Source organism: Oryctolagus cuniculus, chromosome 13 (assembly GCF_964237555.1).
Source record: "Oryctolagus cuniculus chromosome 13, mOryCun1.1, whole genome shotgun sequence".
NCBI lineage: Eukaryota > Metazoa > Chordata > Mammalia > Lagomorpha > Leporidae > Oryctolagus > Oryctolagus cuniculus.
The window spans coordinates 67,571,602-67,597,843 of record NC_091444.1 but is presented as its reverse complement, the minus strand read 5'-3'; the positions used below and the strand labels follow the sequence as shown (position 1 = coordinate 67,597,843).

General features: G+C 56.1%; 1 protein-coding gene across 15 annotated transcripts; it reads left to right on the top strand.

Annotated features, from left to right (window-relative positions):
• The first annotated feature begins 94 nt into the window (after positions 1 to 94).
• PSEN2 (presenilin 2) lies at positions 95 to 25,382 on the top strand. 15 transcript variants are annotated; one of them, XR_011381561.1, is made up of 13 exons: positions 98 to 195; positions 607 to 750; positions 896 to 1,066; positions 10,199 to 10,359; positions 11,830 to 12,044; positions 12,802 to 12,943; positions 14,774 to 14,841; positions 15,428 to 15,648; positions 16,308 to 16,406; positions 19,123 to 19,206; positions 19,573 to 19,676; positions 24,172 to 24,290; positions 25,118 to 25,382. XR_011381561.1 is itself a non-coding variant. In XM_070055644.1 (13 exons), exons 4-13 carry the CDS (start codon positions 10,219 to 10,221, stop codon positions 25,271 to 25,273), a joined length of 1,344 nt encoding a protein of 447 aa, XP_069911745.1. In that variant the 5' UTR covers positions 98 to 195; positions 607 to 750; positions 896 to 1,066; positions 10,199 to 10,218; the 3' UTR covers positions 25,274 to 25,382. The 15 variants fall into 15 exon arrangements, 10 of the variants coding, with proteins under 10 accessions (XP_051677479.1, XP_008266366.1, XP_069911745.1 ...); XM_070055644.1 differs by having other exon boundaries at positions 19,573 to 19,671; XM_008268145.4 differs by having other exon boundaries at positions 19,570 to 19,671.
• Positions 25,383 to 26,242: the final 860 nt, after the last annotated feature.

Sequence of the window (26,242 nt, the reverse complement as noted above, 5' to 3'; positions counted from 1 at the left end):
CCAGTGCACGCAGCCAGAGCAAGCACCGCCCAGGCCCCGCCGCGCCGGCGGCTCGGGGCGGCGCCAGCAGTGGAGGGAAGACGACGTCAGCCGCGGGGCGGGGCCGGGCCGGGCCGCGCCGGGGCGGGGCCTGCGAGGGTGCCGGCTCCGTGTCCGGCAGCGGCGCCACTAGGCTGCGGCTCGTCGCCGAGGCAGGTGAGCGAGCGGGCGCTGCTCGGGTCAGGGGTGGAACCGCGACCCGCGAGCCGGGTCTCGCCCTCGGCTCCAGGGCTTCGGGCGGCGGCGGTCGTGGGGCCGAGCCGCTGCGCGCGCCGCGCTCCGGGCCTCTGGAGCGGGCGCGGGGGCAGGAAGGCAGCGCGCCCGGAAGTGGGGCCAGGAGCGGGCCCTGGGCGCATCCCCAGGCCGGGGCCTCTAACGGGCCGTGCCCTCTCTCGCTCCGGAGCATTTAAAGGAACCGCGCACGTGGGTCTCGGAGGCTTGGGGGCTGGGACCTCACTTGCGCCCAGTCTGCTCGGCCAGCAGCCCTGGGCACCATCTGCGCAGAGGGGCGGGGGGGGGCGGGGGGAGCCGGCTTTGGTCACCAGCTGGAGCCGGCTGTTTTATCAGGCATTTGAAGCTGTGGGGAGGCGCCTGGAATCCAGCTTTTGGAGCCAAAAAGACCTGAAACCGAAGCCGGCCCCCACCCCCGAATTTTACTGATGAAGAGGCTGGGTCTGCAGAGTTAGAGTGACTGCCCTCAAGGTCGCCCAGGTAGGACCAGCGAAACCAGGCTTAGTGTCCTGGCGCGCAGACCTTGGCTGGTTAGAGAACGTGTCCCCATCTGTTGGCTTGCTAAGTGTTCCTTCTCGCGGGTATGAACTGTTGATCGGTGAAGGAGCTGCGTCCCCACTTACAGACCAGGAGCCTGGGCATCCCCATCCAGATCCGCTGACCTCCCAGTGCACAGACTGGACTGTCCGGAGTCGTGATGCACGCAGACCCCGGCTTCTAGCGTGCATGCCCATGAGGTGGCCCGAGTCTGTTCTGTAGACACCTGAGCCTCCGAGGCGCTGAGCCAAGGCCGCAGGCAAGTAATTAAAGGCTCTGGATGAGCTGCAGCAGGTGTGTGAGCGCCAGCTCCCACAGGAGCTGGAGGAGCCGTGTCGGCAGCTGTGTTCCCTGGGCCCGGCGGGTGAAGGGGCAGGGGTCCAGCACGGGATCCTCTGGTTCCCCTGAGGCAGACAAGCCTGAGGTCCTGGGAGTGGCTCGTGGGAATGGTGCTGCTCAGTGAGCCGGATGTGGGTTTGTGTTTGGGGGAGAAACTGTGTGCATTGGTGTTGATGTGCCAAGTCTAGAGCCCGACATGTTCCCTGCTGCACACCTGGTGTGGGCTCTCCCCTGCCTTGACCTCTCTCGGCAACTGACCTTAGGAATGACATAATGTATCTTGTTTTATGAGTGGATCCTATAAGTCAAAATCTGTTCTGTACAGTGGTTAGCACAGTTGTGTTAAGAACTTAAGTAATTAGGCTAATCCTCCGCCTGCGGCACTGGTACTCCGGGTTCTAGTCCCGGTTAGGGCACCGGATTCTGTCCCGGCTGCTCCTCTTCCAGTCCAGCTCTCTGCTGTGGCCCGGGAGGGCAGTGGAGGATGGCCCAGGTCCTTGGGCCCTGCACCCGCATGGGAGACCAGGAGGAAGCACCTGGCTCCTGGCTTCAGATTGGCGCAGTGCCGGCCATAGTGGCATTTGGGGGGTGAACCAACGGATGGAAGACCTTTCTCTCTGTCTCTCTCACTGTCTAACTCTGCCTGTCAAAAAAAAAAAAACTTAAGTAATGTGGTAGTTACTCCCCTTCTAGGGGAAGCTGAGGTTCCAGGGGTTAGGCAGCTGGTCTCTTTGTGTGGCTTCAGTGGTGACCACTAGGATTTGTACTTTGTCTTTCTTTTCTCTTTCTCTTTTTTTCTTCTAATTTTTTTAGTTTTTGTACAAAAAAAGGCTTCCGGTACGTTCGCCTTGCTCGGGTGCTATGCTGCTTGCCAAGAAATGTCTGTGGAGTCTCCATTAGGAAGTTTCTCTCAAACCAGAACAAAGTGTATTTTTTGTTTAAAAAAAAAAAAACCACAGTGTGCAGAATGTGCAGGTCATCTGCTTGTTTCTAGTAAAAACGTCTTTGGCTGTCTTTCAGATGTTGCTTTGGTTTTGGGGGACTCACAAGGCAGCATGTGTTTCTGCAAGTGTGTCCACCTCCCCCCAGGCCTTCGCAGTGCGGGGAGGGTTTTAGGGGCCCAGCGACAGGCTCTCTGCTCCTCCTGGGCTGTGAGCCTTGTGTAGTGAGTGTTAGCATCCGGGCTCAGAGATGCTCTGTCTCTCACCTGAATGTCTGGGGAGAAGAATTTCACGCGAGTCCTGAAGGGAGGCCAGACATCAGTGAGGGAGATCATTTCTTTGGTAGCCACTTCATTGACTGGGAGAAGGTGCTGCCTGCTCTTCTTTACTACAATTCTAGAGCGGGGGAAAGAAATTTAAAGGGAACTCAATTTTCTGTTTGTACCTACACCGGAAACCTCCTTTTATTTTGTGGTTTTTTGGTTTTTGTGGTTTTTTTTTTTCTTAAGATCTATTTATTTATATGAATGTCTGAGTTAGAGGGAAAGACAGAGAGGTCTCTTGCATCCACTGGTTCACTCCCCAGATGGTCGCGATGGCCAGGGCTAAGCCAGGCCAAAGCCAGGCGCTTCATCAGGGTCTCCCATGTGGATGACAGGAACCCACACACTTGGGCCCTCTTCCACTGCCTTTCCCAGGCCTTCAGCAAGGAGCTGGATCGGAAGTGGAGCTGCTTGGATGCAAATTGGCACCTCTGTGGGCTGCTGGTGTCACAGGTGGCACCTTTACTACAATGCCAGTGGCCCCACTCCTGACCTTTTAAAAACTAAAAGTAGTATCCGTCTACTCTAGAAAATGTGGCAATTTTCTTTAAAAGGTCATCCAGTAGCCCTCATCTCAGAGATCACCACTCTTAACATGCGTTTCTTCCCAGCGCTCTGCTCTATGGACATACAAATATTTATCTATTAAAATAGTAGAGAAAGGAAACTGTGGCTAAAGGTCTTGTATCGGATTTTCCTGTTAATGTCGTCGTCGAGCATGCTTGGGAAACCAAGTTGGAGTCCGGAGCATTGGAAAAGGCTTTCCTTATCTCCCCTTCCCACTGCGCAGCCTTCCTTGTGGGTTAGCTCAGGGAAGCAGGGCCCTCTCCTCCCCCAGGGAGCTGCATGCCCCCCACAGCGGAAGGAGGGCAGGGTGGGGACATGACTGGACACTGGCCTGCCCGTGACAAAGGCACGTGCCTTGGAAGAGTGGCTGTGTTCCCAAGAATCCATGTGCTGTGCACTGTGGGCTGCCTGTGTGACTCTGGCCACTGTGTCTGTGACGTCCCAAGCGCTGGGTGGACAGGACTTGGCACGAGCTCCCTGAAGGCTGTTTGGAGATCCTGGATTTGTTGGCTCTGGGTCATGGGGCCGTGATGGACGGCTGTTGCCCCTTTGGGCATCTGTTTACTTCACTGCAAAGTCGAGTGCTGACTTGATGGCCTTGAGGTCCTTGCCAGCTCTGACACCATCCTGTGGAAGTCCCCTTCGTTTGTTGAGTGTTCACATGTGCCCTGGGGCTGAATGAACACAAGATCTCTCTGCCTGTGGCCTGACCTTTGAAGCCAGCTGGTGCCTGGTGGTTTAGCAGGTCTGTGACTTGGCAGGAAGGGACCTCAGGAGGCTCCGCATACCCCCCCTCACTGTCCCCTCTGTGTTCCCTCGCCGTTATAACTACTATTTATTGAACACTTACTACGTGCCCAACAGTGCACCTGTTATCTCGTTTTTATGGTGATCTTGTGCACTGTGTTGATTCAGCTTTTCACGGAGGAGCAAATGGACCCAGTCAGATTAGGTTGTCCGAGGCTGTGCAGCCAGGGAATACACCCGTGAGGCTCTGATCCCATAGCTGGCTGATTTGAACCCTGCCAGTCTCGAAAGTGTCTGCCTTTGACTGCTGGCTTCCTGCTTCTCATTTAAGACAAAAAAGTCTGGGACCTACTTGTGGGTGGGGTGTGTTAGTGGACTCCCTTTGCCCCTTTTTCCCCAGGCTGCTTTAAGAAGTGAGAGAAGTCTGCCTGGGCCCCGGGCATTTGTAAGTAGGCAAGGCCCAGTGCAGGAGATCTAGGGCCAGGGCCAGGGCCAAGGCTCAGGGGCCCAGCAGAGGGTCTGTGGGGCCCGTGGTCTGGCTGGGTGGTACCACAGGGCCTCTGGGATTCACTGCCCAGTGTAGGGAAGAACTTCACAGAAAGTGGTGTGTGTTGGGATATGGGCTGAGGCAGTTGGGAGTGGTTACCAAAGAACATGGTGAGGCGTCCAGGGCTGGGGCAGAAAGGTGGGCAGGGAAGCCATGGGCATGTCCAGTATCATCTGACCTTAGCAAACCCTTTGTTTGTATGGGGGACACCTGGGAGTCCCCAGAACCAGGAGAGCACTGTGCAGGAGCCCTGTGACCCTGGAGAAATGCCTACTGAAAACCTGCACTGCCACCTTTGAAACCAGGAGCGTTGCTCAGAGACCAGGTGTCTGGGAGCCAGGCCTTTCCACGCGTTCCCAAGTGTTTATGTGGAGGACAGTAATTGCCAATTTGTTTTGGAACTGTCTTTTTCTATGAGACGCTAGGATTTGCTTTAGCCCTGAAACCTGTTTCCTGCCTGGGTCCGTTTTCATTTCTCTTTCACGAAAAGCAGGTCAAGCGAATTGGGTCACCGGGTTTCCCAAATCATTGCAGAAACTGCTGGACACAAGCATGGCTGGGGCAAGTCTCTGGGTGAGACTCCCGTGGTTTGGCTAATTCAGCATTTCCGTCCCGTTCGACTGAAGAATGGGGAAGAGTGCTGGCTTCCCTGCATGTTGGATTTTGCTTCCTGATGCAAGGCAGCTTCCAGCTGTAACACTCTGTCCTGGGAAGGGCTTCTGTACGCTGGACAGCCTCAGCACGCTCCGCCAGCCTTTCCACGTTTCCCTGCTGTGCCATCAGAGGGGGAGAGCTGGTTGCAGTGTCGTTAATCTTGGGTGTTATTTGGCATCCGTGGCAGGAGCGTTGCCCAGCACTCCCTTCCCCCACCTGCCCAGGAGTCAGCCTCCCGCTGGAATTCTCTGCGTCACTGGCACTGGGACGTGGACAAACAACAGCAAGGTTGTTTATCTGCACGCATTTGGGTGGCGATTTGTCCCTCTGAGGATTTCAGCACTAGCAGGCCTCCGTACTGATTCAGGTGCCTTGCAAAACAGGCTCGTAGGAATTTCAGAGGGAAGCTGCCTTGTTTGCTTTCCAGAACCGGGGGATTCAGATGCTGGAGAGAAATGTGGCAGCAGTGTCACTGGATCCCATCGGTCTCCCAGCCCAGTGAGTGGATTCAGGAAGGGCAGGGGTACGAATTAATCCTAATGTTAATGCTCAGTATTTCCCTTTTAAAACTTGGTAGCTTTAAAGATGAGACACAATCCATCTTTTTTAAAAAGATTCACTTACTTATTTGAAGGCAGAGTTAGAGAGAGGCAGAGGCAGAGAGAGAGGTCATCCATCCGCTGGCCCACTCCCCAGATGGCCGCAGTGGCAGAGCTACGTGGATCCAAAGCCAGGAGCCAGGTGCTTCTTCCGGGTCTCCCACATGGGTGCAGGGGCCCAAGCACTTGGGCCATCTTCTGCTATCCCAGGCCATAGCAGAGAGCTGGATTGGAAGTGGAGCAGCTGGGACTCTAAATCGGTGCCCATATGGGATGCCGGCACTGTAGGCAGTGGCTTTTACCCACTGTGGCAAAGCGCCAGCCTCACACAGTCCACCTTTATTATCGAAACTTTGAGGAATGCAGGAAAATGTTATGAAAGTAACATTCACCCACAATCTTACCATGAAAAGAGAACCACCTTGAATGTGTTGGATCAGGTCTTGCCAGTCCTTCATATACATACACTTTGTAAGAAATTCAGGTGATTATGTGTGTTATATATTCTAGATTAACTTTGGAAGCAGACTTTTTATCTCTCACAGATGGAGATGCCCTGGTGTCTCCCTTATCTGGCATGCAGTCTATAGGCCTGAGCCTATAGATGGTGCCAAACCCTATATATCCTTTTTTTTTTTTTAAAGATTTATTTATTTAAAAGTCAGAGTTAGAGAGCGGGAGAGACAGAGGGAGAACTTCCATCTGCTGGCTCACTCCTTGAGTGTCCATGATGGCCAGCACGGAGCCAGGCCAGAGCCAGGAGCTTCCTCTGGGTCTCCCGCATGGGTGGCAGGGGTCCGAGCACTTGGGCCGTCTTCCACTGCTTTTCCCAGGACAATAGCAAGGAGTTGGATTGAAAGTAGAGCAGCCAGGCATGAACAGGCACCCAGGTGGGATGCTGGCATTGCAGGCAGTGGCCTTACCCACTATGCCACAACACTAGCCCCTGTACTGTTTTTTCTGTACAAACATACTTATTGTGATAGTTTAATTTATCAACCACACACAATGATTAAAGATAATAATAATGAAATAGAAGTTATGACAATAACAATAAGCTATAATGAAAGCTATTGAAAACAAATTATTTCAAGAGCTGGGTATTTACCCACAGTTGACCAGGGGTAGGTACTACCACCCCAAAAAGCAGGACCATGGATTTGAGGGGACTGCAGTGTCAGTGTGGGAGTCACACTTTTTGATCATGTTCATGTCTTTGGTTTTATAATTGTAAAAACTGCAACTCATATTTTAATATTTTAGTTTTTTTTGTTTTTTGTTTGTTTTTTGACAGGCAGAGTTAGAGAGACAGAGATCTTTTAGTGTTTTCTTAGGCAAATACTGAGAAGTAGCATTTAAGATCCAAAGGGACAAATGTTTCTAAGGCTTTTTTTTAAAGATTTATTTATTTTTATTTATTTGAAAGAGCTACACAGGAGAGGCAAAGAGAGAGAGAATCTTCCATCCACTGGTTCACTCCCCAGATGGCCACAACGGTCAGAGCTGAGCTGATCTGAAGCCAGGAGCCAGGAGCTTCCTCCAGGTCTCCCACGTGGGTGCAGGGGCCCAAGCACTTGGCCCATCTTCTACTGCTTTCCCAGGCCACAGCAGAGAGCTGGATCTGAAGTGGAGTGGCTGGGACTTGAACTGGCACCCATATGGGATGCCAGCACTGCAGGCAGCAGCTTTACCTGCTGCACCACAGTGCTGGCCCCTGTTTTGAGACTTCTGATTTCCACTGCTTCCAGTAAAGTCAGTCTGGTTTGTCCCAGTGGTATTAGAGCCACTTTGTCCACTCCCTCCTCTGCAGTGGGCATTCTTTAGGGACTTTCACGGTAGAACAATCTTGCTCTCCACTTGCCTTTGGTTGCTCTCTGGCAGACATACAGTGTGCAAGAGAAGTTCTGTTCATTCCTTCACTCCCAGATTCAGAAGTTAGGCAGTGCAGAGCAGTGGGGATGTGAACGGGTGGGTGATGGGGCACCCACCTTCCTGGGTCAGGGCCTAGCCTTGCACCTGAGATTACAAAGCAGGGACATCACTGACATCATAAATAAGAGTGTCAATTGTTAAATCAACAGTGGGAGTGACTGTGCACTTGCTCCCCATGTAGAACCGCTGTCCTTAATGTGTTGTGCTATGAGAATTACGGTCAACCTAGTCTTCAACCAGTGCTTTATACTTTGTGTGGGTGCAAACTGTTGCAATCTTTACTTAGTATAGAGTTGGCCTTCTGTATATTAAGATAATTAAAAATGAATCTTAATGAAGAATGAGATGGGAGAGGGAGTAGGAGGTGGGATGGTTTGGGGGTCAGAGGGCGGGTATGGGAAGAAGAACCACTGTAATCCAAAAGTTGTACTTGCAGTCCTGGGAGAACAAGTTGTAGGCAGCCCCCAGAGGCGTGGGCAGAACTGAAGGAGGGGAGCTGGGAACTTAACCACCGCTCCCCTGGAATGAAGCAAAGCTGACACAATAGAAAACAAAGTATGAAAAGAGCCCCCTGTGGTTTCACAGTCCATCTGAGACACTGCTCAAGATGGAGTACTGTCAGCCAGCTGCTTGCTCTGGGTACCTCTTCCTGGAGTGAGAGATTCAGCCTTGTGGACTGGGTAGGAAGGGGAACTCCTGGTGTTTATTTAGCAATTGTCTGTGATGCCAGGCCTCATGAAGGAGGGCCTTAAGGTTTGTTTCTCTTTCTGTGGATGAAGGAACTAAAGCTAAGAACTTCCCCGGTCTGCAGCATGGGGGCTGTGGAGCTGTGTCTCCTGGAACTGGGCCTTGTTGGGTGGACTGTCTGTTCCCAGGGCTGGCCACCAAGGATCAGAACTGCCCTCTTGTGGCCCTGGGCCAAGCCTGGGTGCCCAGCAGGTCAGCCCCACCCACCTGGGGATGCCCCCAGTTGGCATACTCCCTTTAAACCTCATTTTCCTCACATCCTTCTCCTGATCAGAGACCCTTTCTGGCTGCCCTCTGCTGAGTTAAAGGCCTGTTCCTCAGCCAGCTGCCCAGACCCCTCCCAGGGGTGGTCCACCTGCCCCTGCAGCCATGTCTCCCGCTCAGCCCGCCAGGTCCCCCACTTCAGCCACATCGCAGTGCTGGATTGTCAGGGCAGGCCTTGTTAGGGCCCGGTGGCATAAATCTAAGTGGTTACGTCTGCAGAGTGACTCACCTTGATCTCTGCCTGCAGAATTCCCCACCTCCAAGGCCCATTGCATGCCCCTCCTGCTCCCTGAGACCCGAGACACCCAGGCCCAGTCAACGGCCTCTGAACTCCCGTGGAGCAGGTGCTCACGGCCTCCCTCCCGGCATGGCTGGGCCTTTGCCTTCTGCCCCGTTGCTCCTGTTCTTGTCCTGTGGGTCCCAGACACAAGGGTCCTGAGGCTGGGGAGCTGACTGATTTGGAACTCCTGTGAGATCGATGGGCAGCCTCTTGCCCTAGGCGTGGGTCAGGGAGGTGGACAGAGGCTACAGCGACTCTCCCTGGGGGAGCCTCCGGTGGTCTCTGTCTTCCAGAAAGCAGAGGCAGCCGCAGGCGCTGGGCCTCCTTGCTGGGGTCGCTGTCTGCTTCCTTTGGGGCGCAGACTTCCTCAGAGATGCTTGCAGCAGAGAGCAGGCCTGAGACTGCTCCCAGCGCCGTGCAGCGCAGCTGTGAGGATCTCTGGGAGGTTGCCCGTCAGCCCCGGACCCCTCCAGGATGGGGTGGGGACAGTGAGATCCACCACGGGTTGTCTGAAGCTCTTTGCAGTCCCCAAAGCATCTTGGAATGTGGGTTTGAGGCTGCACCGGGTTCGTCACGGTGCTGCAGCCGCTGCGTGGAGGGCTCGTTCGGGCCACGCAGCTGTCTGGGACAGGGGCAGGTTCCCTTCCTCTGTGGCCCCCTCGGGGCCCGCCATCAGGGACGCTTTCCCACCCCGCACACTTGCTCCTGTGCCTTTGCTCTTTTGTCCCCCACATCAGTTCCCACCTTAAGTTAGCCCTCACTTCCGGCTGCCACCGCCCCCCCCAACAGTAGTCTGGGGGAGGGAGCGGGGATCACCTTCACCTTGTGCTCAGCAGTCAGACTGATGTTTGTAAACACAGATCTGTGCAGCCCGGTTGTGTTTGTCCTCGGAGGTGATGGACCTTGGCCACAGCCGGCTCAGTCCTGGCCCATCTCTCAGCCCTCTGCCCAGCCACCCGGAACAGCCTGGCTCCACCCAGTGTTAGTGCCTCCAGAAAACATTCATGGGCTCTGAGCTTTGGTCCCTTCTTGGTGTTTCTGTACCTACCCGAGATTACATCACCTGCTACTTGGATGGATTTTGTTTTGAGTTGTTAGGACAAAGGTGTTTCTTAGTCCTCTGCATATCCCCAGAGCCCACCATGATCTGTGTCACACAGCAGGTGCTCTGCGGGTGTTTGCTGATTGAATGAATGAACGAGCGCTCTGACAGGAGTGGCCCCAACTTCTCCGGATGGGTGTTTTGCCCCCTTTGGCACTAGTCTCTTGGGGGTGTTCCCAGACAAGGCCAGTATAGCCTTGGGGCAGTCCTTGGGGACTCCAGCTTTGCAAGTCAGTTGTGGGGCAGAACCTGTGTCCAGGTCTTCAAGCTGCCTCAAGGCACCCGCTGGGTCCTCTGCTGCCTTCATTCATGGGAAGATACAATGAGGCTCCTCTGCTGTCTCTTCCAGGTGCTGCCCGAGGGAGGGTCATGCTCACGTTCATGGCCTCTGACAGCGAGGAAGAAGTGTGCGATGAGCGGACATCCCTGATGTCAGCCGAGAGCCCCACACCACACTCCTGCCAGGAGGGCAGGCGGGGCCCCGAGGATGGAGAGGGTGCAACCCAGTGGGTAGGTCCCCTCGGCGGTCAGAAGGCTTGAAACAGGGCTCCCGGGGTCCTGTATCTCGCGGATGGAAGCCAGCCATTCCCAGAGCAGGAAGAAGGGGGAAGCCAAGGTGAGAACTGGCCACGGGGGTAGGCCGTCCATGCATTGGATCTCACAACTGCTGAGCTGTCTCACAGACCCCGCGTGTTCACAGTCTGAAGACTGACTTTGCAGTGGGCTGGACAGTGCTCTCCACCTCTGCCCCTTAGGTGTCCCTTCCGGGTGCAGGTCCCTGTTTCCACAGTCACACAAATGCCAGTTCAGGTGTCTGGATGGCAGGACAGGTAACACTGGTGGCAGGAGGAAAGGCTGCTGAAGGCCGCCGACCCAGTAACCAGGCGATAAGTCTGCCTGTGACCTTGAGCTGGGCTTAGCGGGCTGCACTGCAATCTTAGTCTGCAGCCCCCAGGGCAGAGGTGAGGCCTGCCTGGGAGAAGCACTTAGCTGTGCCAGCTCCCTCCACATTAGGGCACAACAGCATCTGAATTTGCCCACATCCCACTTCCTGCTGTGTCTCTCATAGTAATTGAAGGCCTTACAGTGGCCTTTATTTTGCAGTTGGCCTTGATTTCCACCACCCGCCTTGGTGGTGTTCATCAGAGCAGAGCTGGGCAAGAAACCCACCAGCTCAGGCCTCCTGGCTCAGCCCTCTGCTGTCTCCTTGTATCCCCCAGTGTTTGTGTAGGTTTCAGATGTTCAGGTTCCTGTGGGGGAAGAGCCCCTGCCTCTCTGCTGGGAACTGTCTCTGCAAAGAACTGACACTTGAACAACTTTGTTTTAAACATTTGTTTCATTTGACTCTTGGGCTTTTAACCTAATGAACAAAAGCAGCTGATGACACTGAATTGCTAGTTCCAAAACAGGTCTGGAAGGTCCCTCAGAGCCAGCCTCAGACAGGTGCCCTGACCTACCTTTCGGGAACCCACTGAGGGCCCCCCTCCACGCCCCACCTCGCCCAGTTCAGAGATGCAAATTTGCTTGATTTTGTGGGGCCAAAATGTAATTTCTGCTTCTGCAAATCCCCACAGTCTTACCATCAGAGTCCCCTGTGTGAGCTGCCGTGTTCTCTCTGCCACCGGGCCTGTGTCTTCCCAGAGCAGTATGGCTGTGCAGACGGACTTGAGTGGCGTCCTGAGTCCCTCTTCCCAGGAAGAGAACCGTCTTTCGATGGGTTCCAGGTTCCAGGGTCACTAGCCACTGAGGCCCGTGCTGGCTTCCCTTGCTTCTCTAGGGGTGGTTAATCCAGCCCTGAGTCTTCCCCGCTGTTGTCTCCAGAGACTTTTCATATCCTACGCCTAAGCTACGGCTCAGAGAGCTGCTCAGGCCCGGGAAGCAGCACTGAGACATCCCAGTGCCAGTTCTGTGAACCCACGTGCCATACGCGTTGGCCACCACAGGGGCACCGCGTGGCCCTCATGAAGTGGTTTCCCACAGGGAAACCAGGACAGTGAGGAGGACTGTGAGGAAGACCCCGATCCCTACGCCTGCAGTGGGACTCCCGGGCGGCCACCGGGCCTGGAGGAGGAGCTGACCCTCAAATATGGAGCCAAGCACGTGATCATGCTGTTTGTGCCGGTCACGCTCTGCATGGTCGTGGTGGTGGCCACCATCAAGTCCGTGCGCTTCTACACGGAGAAGAATGGACAGCTGTGAGTTGGGGCCAGGGAGGGGTGTGAGGCTGGCTTTGGACATGTGCAGACTGTGTTGGCCACTGCCCCCGCCACTCCCTAGCAGCGGGAGTGAGGAACAGGGATGAGTTGCTGCCCTGGTTCACAACCTGGCCTGCTGCCACCTGCCTGGGCCCATTCCTAACTTCTCTGCCGTGAGTGGGTTGAGCACTCAGCCCACTGGATTGACCGTGGAGGCCATCTGCAGCTGAGCAGCACTGGGGCCAGTCGGGGATTCGGAGCAGCCCGGGCGAAGTGCTGGGAGGGCTTAGCCTGGGGACGAGTGAGCCATCAGTGAACAGCTTCCTGCTCTTGAAGTTGCTGAGCCGCAGATGCAGCAGCTGGGCTCCCCTGTGCGTGGGGAGGGGAAGCAGGGGTAGAGTCCACGGCTGCCTAGGCTGCTGGAGAGGTGTGGTGTGGGCAACTGCTGAGTCCAGCTGGGCAGAGAGAAGCCCCTGGTGGGGGTGGCAGTGAGGGTACTTAATCCAGGTACCCCTCAGCCCACTGCTATCTTGGCTCCATCAGCAAGCTGAGAGCCACAGGTATCCAGGCAGGGCCAGGAAGCAGGCTGGGAGACAGGGACTGCCTCTGACGGGCACCACCAGGGCCCAGCCAGCACAAGAGCCAGGCCGGAGCAGCCCAGGGGTCCCAGGCACCCCCACAGGGGGGGTCGGGGATTGGGGAATGCACATGGTGGGGCATCAGGGGCCAAGAGCCTCAGCCCCGGCCTCCCCCTCAGCATCTACACCCCCTTCACTGAGGACACACCTTCGGTGGGCCAGCGCCTCCTGAACTCCGTGCTGAACACCCTCATCATGATCAGCGTCATCGTCGTCATGACCATCTTCCTGGTGGTGCTCTACAAGTACCGCTGCTACAAGGTGAGGCCCAAGCTTTCCCTCCCATCCGCCCGTGCCCCTGCACTCCCCGCCCCCCACACCACCCGGAGGGCCCTTCACAAGGGTCCCCGCACCCACCCTGAGGGCCCTGCACACAGCGTCCCATCCTCCACCCTCACCCCCACCCGGAGGGCCCTTCACACAGCATCCTTCCTGGTGGTTTGTGTTCCCACAGAGGTAACTGACTTGGTATCCTTCCCCCAACCCAGCCAGGTCCAAGAGTTGGGGACTAACTAATACTGTTGCCTTTTAAACGCAGATGTAATCTCCCCTTGTTGAGTTCCTCATGGCCACATTCCAGGCACCACTTCTCCTATTCAGACATGAAGTTTCTTTGCTTCCCCTTCTGAAATTCTATTTCAGACTCCCTTCACAAGCCTTTACTTCCCCTTCAGGTTATTTTTATTTTTCCATTTTCCCTTAAGACAGGGATGCACAGACGCTGTGCTTAGATCTCTGGGTGGAGGCACTGGATGGGGACCCAGCCCTAGCTGCCAAGCCACCCCAGGGAGTAGTGGAGGAGCCGAGTGCCACCTGGCTCCAGTCACCGGCAGGGCCTGTCCTCAGAGATGCCATAAGCCTGGAGACACTGGTCAAGGCCTTTCTTGCAAGGCAGACTTTGTAACCCTGAAACCTGAAAGGAAGGAAAGCTAGGCATTATCTGACTTAAACTGTTGGCACAGAGGTCCTGCACAGCACTTCCTGTGCAGGCAGCTGCTGTTCAGGGAGCAAATACGCCAGCGCTCAGGCTGGAGGCGTGAAACAGGAAAGGTGGGGTGAGAGCGGAGCCGCCCAGCCCAGGCTGACAGGGGCCAGGGAGTGGGAGGAGCTGTCAGAAATATCCCTGAACTGGAGCTTGTGGCTAAATTGTAGCTACCTGTGGAGGAGGGTAGCCGGTGGTGCGGGTGCGGAACAGGAGAGGCAGCACACATGAAAACAAGCTGGAAACAGGGCAGGGCATGGGGAGGCCCGTCCCGGGGTGCTCAGCGCGTGTCAGGCAGCCAGTCTGAGACCACAGAGGAGGCTCAGCCACCTGCTCAGTGAGGTGTGCTTAGAGGTGCCACGGCCCTCACGCAGGAGGTGACAGCCCAGTGGGCAGGTGGGCTGTGGGATGAAGAGAGCCTAGAGGAGGCCTCGTCCCCCTTCAGCTGTGTGTGTGGCACGGCCACTCCCTGTAGACCCGGTCTCTGCGAGGGTCCTGGTGGGCCGAGCTTGGGGTCAGGCTGCTAGGGCGGGACAGCGCTGGCGAAGGGACTGCTGTAGGGACAGCCTCACTGTTGCCCTGGAGCCGAGAGAGGGGGAGCAGGTCTTCCTGAGAACCTGTTCACAGATTCCTGGGTGGGAGGGACCTCCTGAGCTGTCTCTACAGAAAAACAGCTCCCTAAGAGGCCTGCCGCGCCTTTTCTCTCCAAAACAGCGTTGGGTTGTTTCCTCTCTTCACCCGGTCAGCACGCTCCTCTCCACAGCCCCCCCCCCCCGCCCCGCCAGAAGTCTTCGCTGCCGTGTGGCTCTCTGCTGACTCCTTCATGTTCGGATGCAACACCACAGGCAGAGACTTTGCCTGCGCTCTCTCCTGAGCCTGGTGCCGGCCTTTGGCCAGGAGGAGATGCCCATGTACCCTTTTCAAGTGCAGGAGAATGGTGGCGAGAGCCCGGGCTGGGGGCTCCAGCATATACTCACAGGGTGGCCTGAGACAACTTGCGTTTCGGGACCCTGACACCTTCCCACCTGGTCACAGAGGGGCCCACCTGGGAAGGACTTTGAGGCGCAGGCGTCCACCTCCTGATTGTCCTGTCTGGTCCTGTTGTCTAGTTCATCCACGGCTGGCTGATCATGTCCTCCTTGATGCTACTGTTCCTCTTCACCTACATCTATCTCGGGTAAGGGCTGGCTGCTGAGCAGCACGGTGGGCCAAAGGACCTGGGCAGGGTCAGGTGACCACTGCACTCCCCCCTCCCACTCTCACTGGCTCCTGTCCTGCGCACCCTCCTGACCCAGGGCAGTAGGCACCCAGGGTTGGCCAGCCGCCTGTCTCTCCTGATGTAAAACAGAATTTCGTAGCAGAAGTTCTCTTGGATCCCGAGGGCATAGATGCCCCTCTCGATTTACATTCCAGTGTTTAGGCTAGACCTGGGAACTTCACAGGGAAAAATGGGCTGTTGCATTGTCCTTTGGGATATGACCCTACTCCAGTGACCTTTCCCACATGCAGAGGGTCTCCAAGGTTGTGCCAGGGCACGTTTGTATGGATCATCCCTGGCATGAGTCATTGGTTTCCTCCTCGCCTTGTTCCAAGAGGTGTTTCAGGGATTAGGTATTGGGCCAGTGGAAATGACGGGGTCGGGGTGGACATTCTGGAAAATGCCCCGGTCAAGACGTTGTGGTTGAGGAACAGAGGCGTTAGACCGTGCCAAGGCACATCATCCCCCCGAGCCTCCTGACCGCGGCTCCACCTTGGCTCTGCAGGGAGGTGCTCAAGACCTACAACGTGGCCATGGACTACCCGACTCTCTTCTTGACCGTCTGGAACTTCGGGGCGGTGGGCATGGTGTGCATCCACTGGAAGGGGCCCCTGGCGCTGCAGCAGGCCTACCTCATCATGATCAGCGCCCTCATGGCCTTGGTGTTCATCAAGTACCTCCCTGAATGGTCTGCCTGGGTCATCCTGGGCGCCATCTCTGTGTACGGTAGGCGGGCTTGGCGGAGGGCAGGAGGCCACATCCCAGGCCAGGTTCTTGCTGCTGCAAGAACTGAGGTGCTGAAAAGCCCACCTGAGGGGGCTGGAAGGGTCTCCTTTCTGGGGGACTTGCCTCTGTCAGACGTAGGGGCTTCTGTAGACTCAAAGCATCCTGAAACCCAGTGGTCGCTGACCGCTCATTTTCTGTTGTCACCGACATGCCCGGCAAGCAAGTGTGTTGTCACCCTCTTGAGGCACCACAAGGGGTTCATTTCTCGACATGACCCTGTCATTGAGCACTGTGTCTGTAGATACCCCAGATGGTGGCTGTGGCTCAGAGAGTAGGAGCACAGTCACCACTGGCCGGTGTTGTGACTTCTGTTTGGAGGACAAGGTTTTGGGGCTCAGAGAAATGGGACTTCCAAGCAGGTGCTCGGGGTCCCAGCACAAAGTTCTTCCTTGGTTGCAGTTAACTATTGAAGGGCCCTCCTCGGGCTCCAGCAGGTGCAAAGATGGGGATTAGAAATGGGTAGGTTTAGGATGCTAGCACTGTGGGAAGATGTGCTGGGAGCCTGACTCTGGGGCTCCTGATGTCTCTGGGGGCAGCTTGGGAATAAATGTCTTTTTAAAAAAAAAAAAAAAATGACAAGGACCTCTGTGTCTTCCCAGATCTTGTGGCTGTGCTGTGCCCCAAAGGGCCACTGAGAATGCTGGTGGAGACGGCCCAGGAGAGGAATGAGCCCATATTTCCTGCCCTGATATACTCCTGTGAGTGGCCCCAGGCCTGCACGCAGCGGAGGGATTAGTAGGTGGCCTGCAGTGGGGTGGGGCTACTCCTGGCCATGGCTTTCAGAGTTGTCTGGGGAAGTTTTCCCTTCCCAAAGCGGAAGAGTTGGCTTTGGTAATCCCAGAAGGGGCTCCATATTCAGACACCAAGGTAGGCTGACTGCTGTTAGTCCACAGGAAGAAGGTTAGAGCAGGAAGGGGACTCCTGGGGAATGTGTGTGGTGCGACCCCGTGTCTTCATCCCATCCATCCTCCTGGTCCCCGCAGTGGCTGCAGGCTGTGCGTCCCTGTGAGCCCACAGCTGCTGGTGCCCTGAAACTGCCCCCTTAGACTTTGGAGAGACTTCCAGGGTAGATTTTGACAGGAAGCTCCTGTTCTGCACTGGGCCTCCTTGACAGCAGCCTGGCTGATGGCCATTAATCATCTCCGAAGGGAAGGCACACAGGACTGCCCCTGGCCTCGGGGTCAGTGTGGGATTTGGATTTATACGTGCATTTGGTCAATGTTCATGAGGTCCCCACTTTGTGGCAGACAGCATGGCACATCCTGGGGCATCCAGCAGGAAAAAGGACCACATACATGTCCTGGTTCCTGTGAAGCCTACAGTCCTGTTTGTGGTGCCACCCATCTGTTGGTGGTGAGATTTATTTAAGTAGAGAGCCTTGATTCTGGGGCTCTGGCATCTGCAGGGTGTGCTGGGCCGCTTCCCAGGTTGAGCAGAGCAAGTATGGAGAAACTGAGCCTACCTATGGAGAGTGACCGTGCTGGTGGAGCTTACATCCTAGAGGGGAGATGAGCAGTGATGAAATAGCCTGCTACGTATTATTAAGCGGTGGTCATCAAGGCTCTGCAGAAAAACAAGGCTGGGTCAGGACAAGGGCTTCAGGGCTGTAGGGGAAGCTACTCTGTATAAGGTGGTCCAGGAATCCCTCTCTTAGAAGGTGACATTTGACCAGGAGCCTGATTCAGGTAAGAGAGAACACCATGTAGAAATCTGAAGGCCAGCATTCCAAGCAGAGGGAACACCAGCATGTGCAAAGGCCCAGAGGTGGGCGTGGTCAGAGAAAGTAAAGAGAAGGGGAAGATCCAGATGGCGTTAGGCTCTGCAGGCCATGGTGCTGTCTTTGGCTCTTTATTCTTTTTTGTTTAAAGGCTTTTTTATTTGAAAGAGAGTTAACAGAGAGAAAGAAGTCTTCCATCCACTGGTTCACTCCCCAAATGGCCTAATGGCTAGGGCTACGGCAAGCCAAAGCCAGGAGCTTTTTCTGGGTCTCCTGTGTGGGTGGCAGGGACCCAAACATTTGGACTGTCTTTTGCTGCTTCCTCAGACTATTAACAGAGAGCTGATGGGAAGTGGAGCACCTATATGGAATGCCGGCGTCGCAGGCAGCAGTTTAACCCACTACGCCACAACACGGGTCCTAGCTCTTTGTTCTGAGAGAGCTGTGAAGCCAGTAGTTTTTGCTCTGCTTTGACCTTACAATTTAACAGGATGACATCAGTTGCTGAGTGGAAGACAGACTGAATAGGGGACAGGAGTGGATGCAGGAGCTGAGTTTGAAGGTGGAATAGCAACAGGTGTGCAGTGCGGGGAGGGAGATAGTGGGAAGGTTGGGGTTTGAACCCAGGGACAGCAGTGGGCAGAGTGAGATGTAGTTGGATTCTGGAGACATTTTGGAAGCTAGACTTGTTGGTGGGGAGGGAGTAGATTGTGAGAGTCAAGGGTGACTTCAGCGTCTTGGGTCTGAGTTGCCGTTTACCGAGGGGAGGAGGTGGCGGCTAGGCAGGCTGCCGTGGGGATAGTTGTGAGTGTGTCTTGGGGTGTTTTTGAGTTTGCTGTTCAGGTGGAGAGTTGGACAGAGGCAGTAGTGGGGTCAGCAGCAGGTGTCCAGGCCAGGGAGGGAGCGCACCACTTAGCTAGCACCACACGACTCAGCAGCCCATCTTCTGGAGGAAGGACTCAGCTTATGGCCCAGCCACATTCTCAGCAGTGTTATTCCCACTAGCCAAGAGGTGCAAGCAAGCCGGTGGCCTGCGGCAGATGAGTGGGTAAAACAAAGGGCAGGCTATCCACACAGCGGAACGTTACTCAGCCTTAGGAAGGAAGGGAATTCTCATGGGTGCTGCGGCTCGGATGATGCGTGAGGACACTGTTGCTAAGTAAAGTAAGCCAGTCACAAAAGGGCAGACACCAGATGGTTCTGTTTCTGTGCGGTTCCTAGAAGGGTCAGAATCATAGAAACAGAAGAAAGGTGGTTGCCAGGGACGGCAGGGAGGGGGATCGAGAGAGTCCCTGTGGTTTAATGGGTGCAGAGTTTCAGTTTTGAAACGTGGGGGAGTTCTGAGATCTGTGTCAGGACAAGGCGGCGACTCCGTTGGCCCTGCTGAGAGCAGCACTTAAAAACGGTTAGGCAGATGCAGTTGCACTAGGTGTTTCTTGTATGCGTCCACAGCAGCACAGCTAGCTCACCTGGTGGCTCTCACTTTCAGCGCCACGTCATTACAGCTATTCACAAGAAGGCACCGGAAGGGGAGCGACTCTGGCCATGAGTCTGGACCCCTCTCGTGGTCTCCTCACAGTGGGACATGAACAGATACGTGCAGCTTTGTGGGCACACAGATCAGCCCCTCGCCCCTAGATCCTGGAGGCAGCCACAGTGAGCCTGCCTGAAGCAGGACCCTTGTCTCCTTCCCGCAGCTGCCATGGTGTGGACAGTGGGCATGGCCAAGCTGGACCCCTCTTCCCAGGGAGCCCTGCAGCTCCCCTACGCGCCAGAGATGGGTGAGTGGGAACTGTCAGCCTCTCATCACCGGGGGGAAACCCCTCACCTGTACCCCCTGCCCAGCCTGATGTCTGTGGGAGGCTAGGTTCAGGAGGCAGAGGGCCGGGTCATCTGAAAGCCAGCGCTCCTGGACACAGCAGTATAGGCATGGCACACAGTTGGACCGGCCCAGTGCCCATGTCTGATGAGCATGATTTGGGGGTGGGCATGGGGAGCCCTGAGGCCAGGCACTGGGGCTCTGGGAGGACCCCTCCTGAAACCTTGTTCCCCAGAGACCAAGGAGCCCTCTGACAACACTTCTACCTCTCTCCCTCTTGTCCCCCCTCAAACGGTGGTGGCCGTCCTCTGCCCCTGACTCCCAGAAGAAGACTCCTATGACAGCTTTGGGGAGCCCTCACACCCTGAAGTCTTGGAGCCCACGCTGCCTGGCTACCCCGGGGAGGAGCTGGAGGAAGAGGAAGAACGTAAGGTGCCCGTGGCCAACGGCCTGCTCTGGCCCTGGGTGGCGTGGGTTGGGGTGGCCCCTCCTGGAGGCCTGCAGTGGGGGAGGGCAGGCGGAAGGGCCCCTTTCCCCACTAGAGGCATTTTCCTGAGAGCCAAGGAGAAAGCTGCAAAGCTGGATTCTTGTCGCCAGGCCCTGGGGACTTGGCCAGCCAGGCCAGCATGCATGTTTTTTTACCAGGCATGCACTGAGTATCAACTGTGTGCTCGCACAGATGAGGCACCAACGCTAACCATGCACACCATGAGAGCGGGGAAGGGGGCTGGGAAGGAGCCCACGGGGTGCCGGAAAGCAGGAGATGCAGCCCGTGATTGGGCTGAGCCGTTCGAGGAGGGCACTTGCACACTGGGTCCCAAGGCTGACCACATGGTCACCAGAAGAGAGCAGGGCAGAGGGCTTTGTGGACAAGCAGAGACTCCAAAGAGGACAGCAGGGGAGCTGGGGGTCAAGTGGAACCCAGAGGGCAGGAGAGGCCGGGAGGCTGGTAAAGGCTCAGACCCATGTAGGTCAAGGTGAGGACTCAGGTGTTGACCTGAGGAGCAGGGGGAGCCATCGTAGGGTTTTGAGCTTGTGGATGGAGACACGATGGGGGGTGGGGGGAGTGAGGTTGCAGCTGTGGAAAATTCCACCTGCACATGTGCCCTGGCATGGCCTCTAGAACCTGGTCCCCGTGTGGCTGAGGGGACGCAGCCACAGGCACTGTGGGGCTCAGAGGGCAGGCACGGGCCTGGCACCCTCTGCCTGGGGCTGATACTGGACAGGGGCAGAGGGCAGAGGTGGGGTGGTGGCTTCCCTGCTCAGAGACCAGTGTGACTGGGGAGATGGGAAGGGGCCGGGAACCAGGCCCAGAGACACATTGACACAGGGTTATTTCCCTAAGGGGTTAAAGTGTGCAGGTGCCATGCACTGTGTGCCAGAGAGCACCTGGGCAGGGAGATAAGATAACGTAAATGCCGCCGTCTCTGCTCTGAGAAGTGCCGTGGGAGCAGCCAGGTATAGAATTCTCCAGTGACACGGGTGGCCGGGGTCGCGCTTGGCGGAAGGTCGGCCTGCAGTGGTTCTGGAAGGATGGGTAGGCCATCACCCAGCACCCAGGCCAGGTTAGGGGAAGGCATCCGTTCCAGTGGCAGCTGTGGTTCTGGGGGGTTAGCAGAGACCCCCCTGGTGGAAGAGCACAGTCCACATCCCTGGCCTCCCTTCACACACCAGCCACAAGCTCTGGCCGCTTCAAGTTTGCAAGCTGCTGTATTCTGACCAAGTAGGCTCAAATTAGAGCGTTCCTGTGGCACCCTCAGGCTCAGTAACTCACTAGGCTGACTCCCAGGCTTCAGGTGAGCGCTGTGTGTACAGTTACAGTTCTGTTACCAGAGATACACGTGGGGCCAGCCTGGTGAAGAGGTAACATGTGGCAAAGTCTGGATGGGCGCTGGCAGGCCAGGGTACCTCATCCCTCTGACACAGAGAAGTGGCCTCTGAGCTTCAGTGTCTGGTGCTTTTATTGGGATTCCGTTGTGTAAGCTTAATGATTGAGTCTTTGCCCTGAGAAGGGCCTTTATCTCCAGTCCCAAGAGGGCCGCTGGCTCCTAGCTCTAACCCTGTCTTTGTATAGTTTGTCTTGTAAACAGCCCCATCTGGGTTATCTCAGCATAAACTCAGGGGCTCATGAATAACAGACGCTCCTGTTCCTTGGGAAATTCCAAGGATCTTGATTCCCTCCCAGTAACCATGTTCAGATGAGCGACAGCAAGCCCTCAGCAAGCTCTGTGGCTGTGTGGCCAGGCAGCGGGTGTGGGGCATGGGGAGGGCCAGTGTTGGACATAGGGGTGCTGGCTTCATGGGATGGCTCCTGATGTGCCAGTAAGGGTTTGTAAACAGGAAAATCCAGTGAGCAAAGCTGCATCCCCTTCGTCGACCAGTAGTGGGTGCTGCGGTAGTCCAGGTGAGGGAGAGGACATACAAGAAGGTGGGTGGAGAGAGAGGAGAGTAGTAGTCGGCTGAGTGGGGGATCAGCACATCCCTCGGGTCAAAACCATGGGCCCCAAAGAGCAGCCAGGGAGGGCGCAGGGTCAGAATGTGAGGTCGGGATCATTTATAGACAAAGGGAAGGGTAGGGCACCCAAAGAGGACCCTGCAGTGTAGCCAGAGACAAAGGGTGCCAGACAGGCAGGTGTGTGTGAGGGCTGCAGGTGTCCCCTGGAAACTGCGTGGTCACTTGGACAGGGATTTGGTTGCAGGACATGGGACTCGGTGCCTCCAGGTTTCCTAAGTGGGAAGTGAGCACAAGAGTTTTTGAGGGCCTTCTTGAAAAAGAAGAGGGGGCCGGCGCCGCAGCTCACTAGGCTAATCCTCCGCCTTGTGGCGCCGGCACACCAGGTTCTAGTCCCGGTCGGGGCGCCGGTTCTGTCCCAGTTGCCCCTCTTCCAGGCCAGCTCTCTGCTGTGGCCAGGGAGTGCAGTGGAGGATGGCCCAAGTGCTTGGGCCCTGCACCCCATGGGAGACCAGGAGAAGCACCTGGCTCCTGCCATCTGATCAGCGCGGTGCGCCAGCCGCAGCACGCCGGCCGGGGCGGCCATTGGAGGGTGAATCAATGGCAAAAAGGAAGACCTTTCTCTCTGTCTCTCACTGTCCACTCTGCCTGTCAAAAAAAAAAAAGGGGGGGGGGGGCAGGCGTTTAGCAGCATAACAGTTCAGCTACCAGTTGGGGCGCTCACATCCCATGCTGGAGCACCTGGGTTCCTGTGCGATCACACTTCCCGCTAACCTGTACCCCGGGAAGAAGCAGCTGATGGCCCCGCCATCCACGTGTGAGACCGGAACTGAGTTCCCAGCTGCTGGCCCTGCCCCAGCCTTTGTGGGCATCTAGTGATTGAATCAGCAGATAGGAGTCTGGCTCTCCCCACCCCCTGCCACTCCCTCCCACCCTCTCAAATAAATAAATAATTTTAGGAAGAAAACGTGGAGGAAGGGGAGAGAACAAGCGGAGCAGGGAGGCAGTGAGAGGGGCCAGGGCAGGGAATGCTGTGGTTTTAAGGTGGGCGAGACTCCAGCGTGTTTGTTGAGCCCTGAGGAAGGAGCCAGGTAAGGGAGAGTTGGAATCTGAGAAGAGGCGGTGCCGATGCGCACAGGTGTGGTGGGGAATGGCTGCACCCGCCTGAGGCCTGGAATGGGAGGACAGAGGAGGCAGCGTCTTTGCTGCTGGCCTCCCTGAGCCTTGTTTACCAAATAACCATGGTTTGCGTTGAACAAAATTATCCTAAAAACTGTCAGGGGCCGACGTACTAAAAGGAAATGGACTTGAAATGATTTTTAGAAGATTTAGTTTATGTATGGATAAGGTAATTACCAGTTCTGTCATCCTGTTTTTAAGGGGAAGAGGGCTCTAAAGGACTTCTGTCACAGTACCATCTGTGTTCTTGAAAGTCATGAGGCTAAATGCCCTCAACAAGATCTGGAATTCCCACTCTCCTGAGTTGCCCAGCAGGCCACCAGCCCTGGCATAAACATTTCCTTTTATTAGAAGATCTATTTATCAGCCGGCGCCATGGCTCACTAGGCTAATCCTCCGCCTGCAGCACCTGGATTCTAGTCCTGGTTGCTCCTCTTCTAGTCCAGCTCTCTGCTGTGGCCCAGGAGTGCAGTGGAGGATGGCCAAGGTCCTTGGGCCCTGCATGGAAGGAAGGAGGAAGTACCTGGCTCCTGGCTTTGAATCGGCACAGCGCACCGGCCACAACACGCCGGCCATGGCAGCCACTTGGGGGGTGAACCAATGGAAAAAGAAAGACCTTTCTCTCTGTCTCTCTCTCTCTCTCTCACTAACTCTGCCTGTCAAAAAACAAACAAAAAAAAACAACAACAACAAAAGACTATCTACCTGAGAAGCAGAGTGACACAGGGCTGGGGAAAAGTCAATCTTCTGTCTCCTGGTTTATTCCTCCAAATGGGCACAACAGGCAGGTCTGGGCCAGGCCAAAGTCAGGAGCCAGGAACTGCACCTTGGGCCAACTTCTGCTTTCCCAGGCACCTTAGCAGGGAGCTGGGTGGGAAGTGGAGCAGCCAGGACTCAAGGGCACTCCAATAAGGACCATCGTAAGTGGAGGCCTATCCCACTACACTATAATACCTGCCCCAAAACATTTTATTTGTTGGTTTCTTTGCTCAGTCAAATGCCCAGCACTGGTGTGACTACTAGCTTTTCTCTGGCCAGAATCATCCAGGCCATGGGTCCCCTCACTGTCCCTCTGGTGGCCACTCTTCATGGGTGTCCCCACCCAGCTGATACTTGAGTCCTGGAGAGCTGCTGGGTAGGCATACTGTCCCATCCGGCCTCTTGTCCCCTTGGGCTGGGCAGGGCAGGGCAGGGCACCTGGCTTTCTTGGCTGGTGTGGTCCTTCTCAGCCCTCTCTTTTCCTGTTTGCCCTGGGGCTTCCGAGACAGACACCACTACTTTCTCTTCCCCACACAGGAGGGGTGAAGCTCGGCCTGGGGGACTTCATCTTCTACAGTGTGCTGGTGGGCAAGGCGGCAGCCACGGGCAGCGGAGACTGGAACACCACACTGGCCTGCTTTGTTGCCATCCTCATTGTGAGTGGGCTGGGGGGTGCTCCCTGGCTGCCCCCACAAGTGATGGGCCCCGGCATCTCCACAGGGTCACAGGATCCCTGAGGAGTTCTCAGATTCTGTCTTCCTTCTGAGGGGCAAAGACAATGAGGTGGGCTGAGCAGGCTACCACCAAGATCCTGAGTGCAGCCGAGGTCTGTGAGCGGTGTCGGGCAGCGAGCCACTCGCAGCACATTGAGAGCTGCAGGGTCAGCGCTGAGGGCTGCGAGCTTCCTGGGCACGCACACCCGGGTGCCCAGGGCTGTGGGCACTTTTGCTTTTGCCCCATGATAACTCGTGAGGCTCCTGTGATGAGTGAGATCAGTGAAAAAGGAAATGGCTGAAGGGCCTTGCCAGTGGCCACACAGCAAGTGAGGGAGGAGCTGTGGTTGGGCCCCAGGTCTCTGACTCCCAAGCTGTGTGTTTTCCCCTCCTCCAGGCACCAGAACACCTCAGGGCAGGGGAGGATAGACCAGCCCCACGCCTGCTTCCGAGCGACAGGTCACATGGCACTCGGGTTCCCTCCATGTCAGCCACTGACAGCCTCGCTGTTTATTTCAGAGGAGCCCTGCTGGTGCCTGGGTAGCCAGCCCGCATGGCAGCAGGGTCTGGGAGAACAGCACCCACCCAGGCCTCAGGGGGCAGCTTTCTGGTCCTCCCATTCAGAGCAGGGTGATCTATCGGATGTGAGACTCTCAGGAAATGGTGGGGCATCCTGCTGGTCTGGGTCCGAGCACCTAGACAAGGCCATTGCCAGCTGTTCCATGTCCATTCCAGGGGTCACACCCTTGCCCATTCCCTATCTCTTGCAGGGCTTGTGTCTGACCCTCCTGCTCCTCGCTGTGTTCAAGAAGGCGCTGCCAGCACTCCCCATCTCCATCACGTTTGGTCTCATCTTCTACTTCTCCACCGACAACCTGGTGCGCCCGTTCATGGACACCCTGGCCTCCCATCAGCTCTACATCTGACGGGAGGACACCACAGGATGCAGCTGTAGAGTTTCGACACTCTAGTGCCATATATTTTTAAGACTTTACTTTCCATAAATAAATAAAAGAACTAAAAAAAAAAAAAAAAGTATCGTGTTCACTTTGTGAAGAGGAAGCAGGACCTGCTCTCTGGTGCTGGCTATTTGCCTCCACTCTGGTTCACCCCATTACGAGCAGGAAACCAGCAGGTGTACCCATGGGACCCATGCAGGGGAGTGGAGGAGGACGCCCGGGAATATCGGTGAATGTCGGTGTGCATCTGCAGGATCAGGAGTGCACACTCAAGAAAGGTACCAGAAGCCTGGTCACTGTAGCTGGAGAAGAAAAGCTGCCTCCTGGAAGGCACCTTCCCAGCGCTCTGGCTGTGGTGTCACCATGACTTTATTACCTTTAGAAACCCAGTCCCAGGCCGGCATCGTGGCTCAATAGGCTAATCCTCCGCCTTGCGGCGCTGGCACACCAGGTTCTAGTCCCGGTTGGGGCACCGGATTCTGTCCCGGTTGCCCCTCTTCCAGGCCAGCTCTCTGTTGTGGCCAGGGAGTGCAGTGGAGGATGGCCCAAGTGCTTGGGCCCTGCACCCGCATGGGAGACCAGGAAAAGCACCTGGCTCCTGGCTTCAGATCAGCGCAATGCGCTGGCTGCGGCGGCCATTGGAGGGTGAACCAACGGCAAAAGGAAGACCTTTCTGTCTCTCTCACTGTCCACTCGGCCTGTCAAAAAAATAAAAAAAGAGGCCGGCGCCGCGGCTCACTAGGCTAATCCTCCGCCTTGCGGCGCCGGCACACCGGGTTCTAGTCCCGGTCGGGGCGCCGGATTCTGTCCCGGTGGCCCCTCTTCCAGGCCAGCCCTCTGCTGTAGCCAGGGAGTGCAGTGGAGGATGGCCCAGGTGCTTGGGCCCTGCACCCCATGGGAGACCAGGAAAAGCACCTGGCTCCTGGCTCCTGCCAT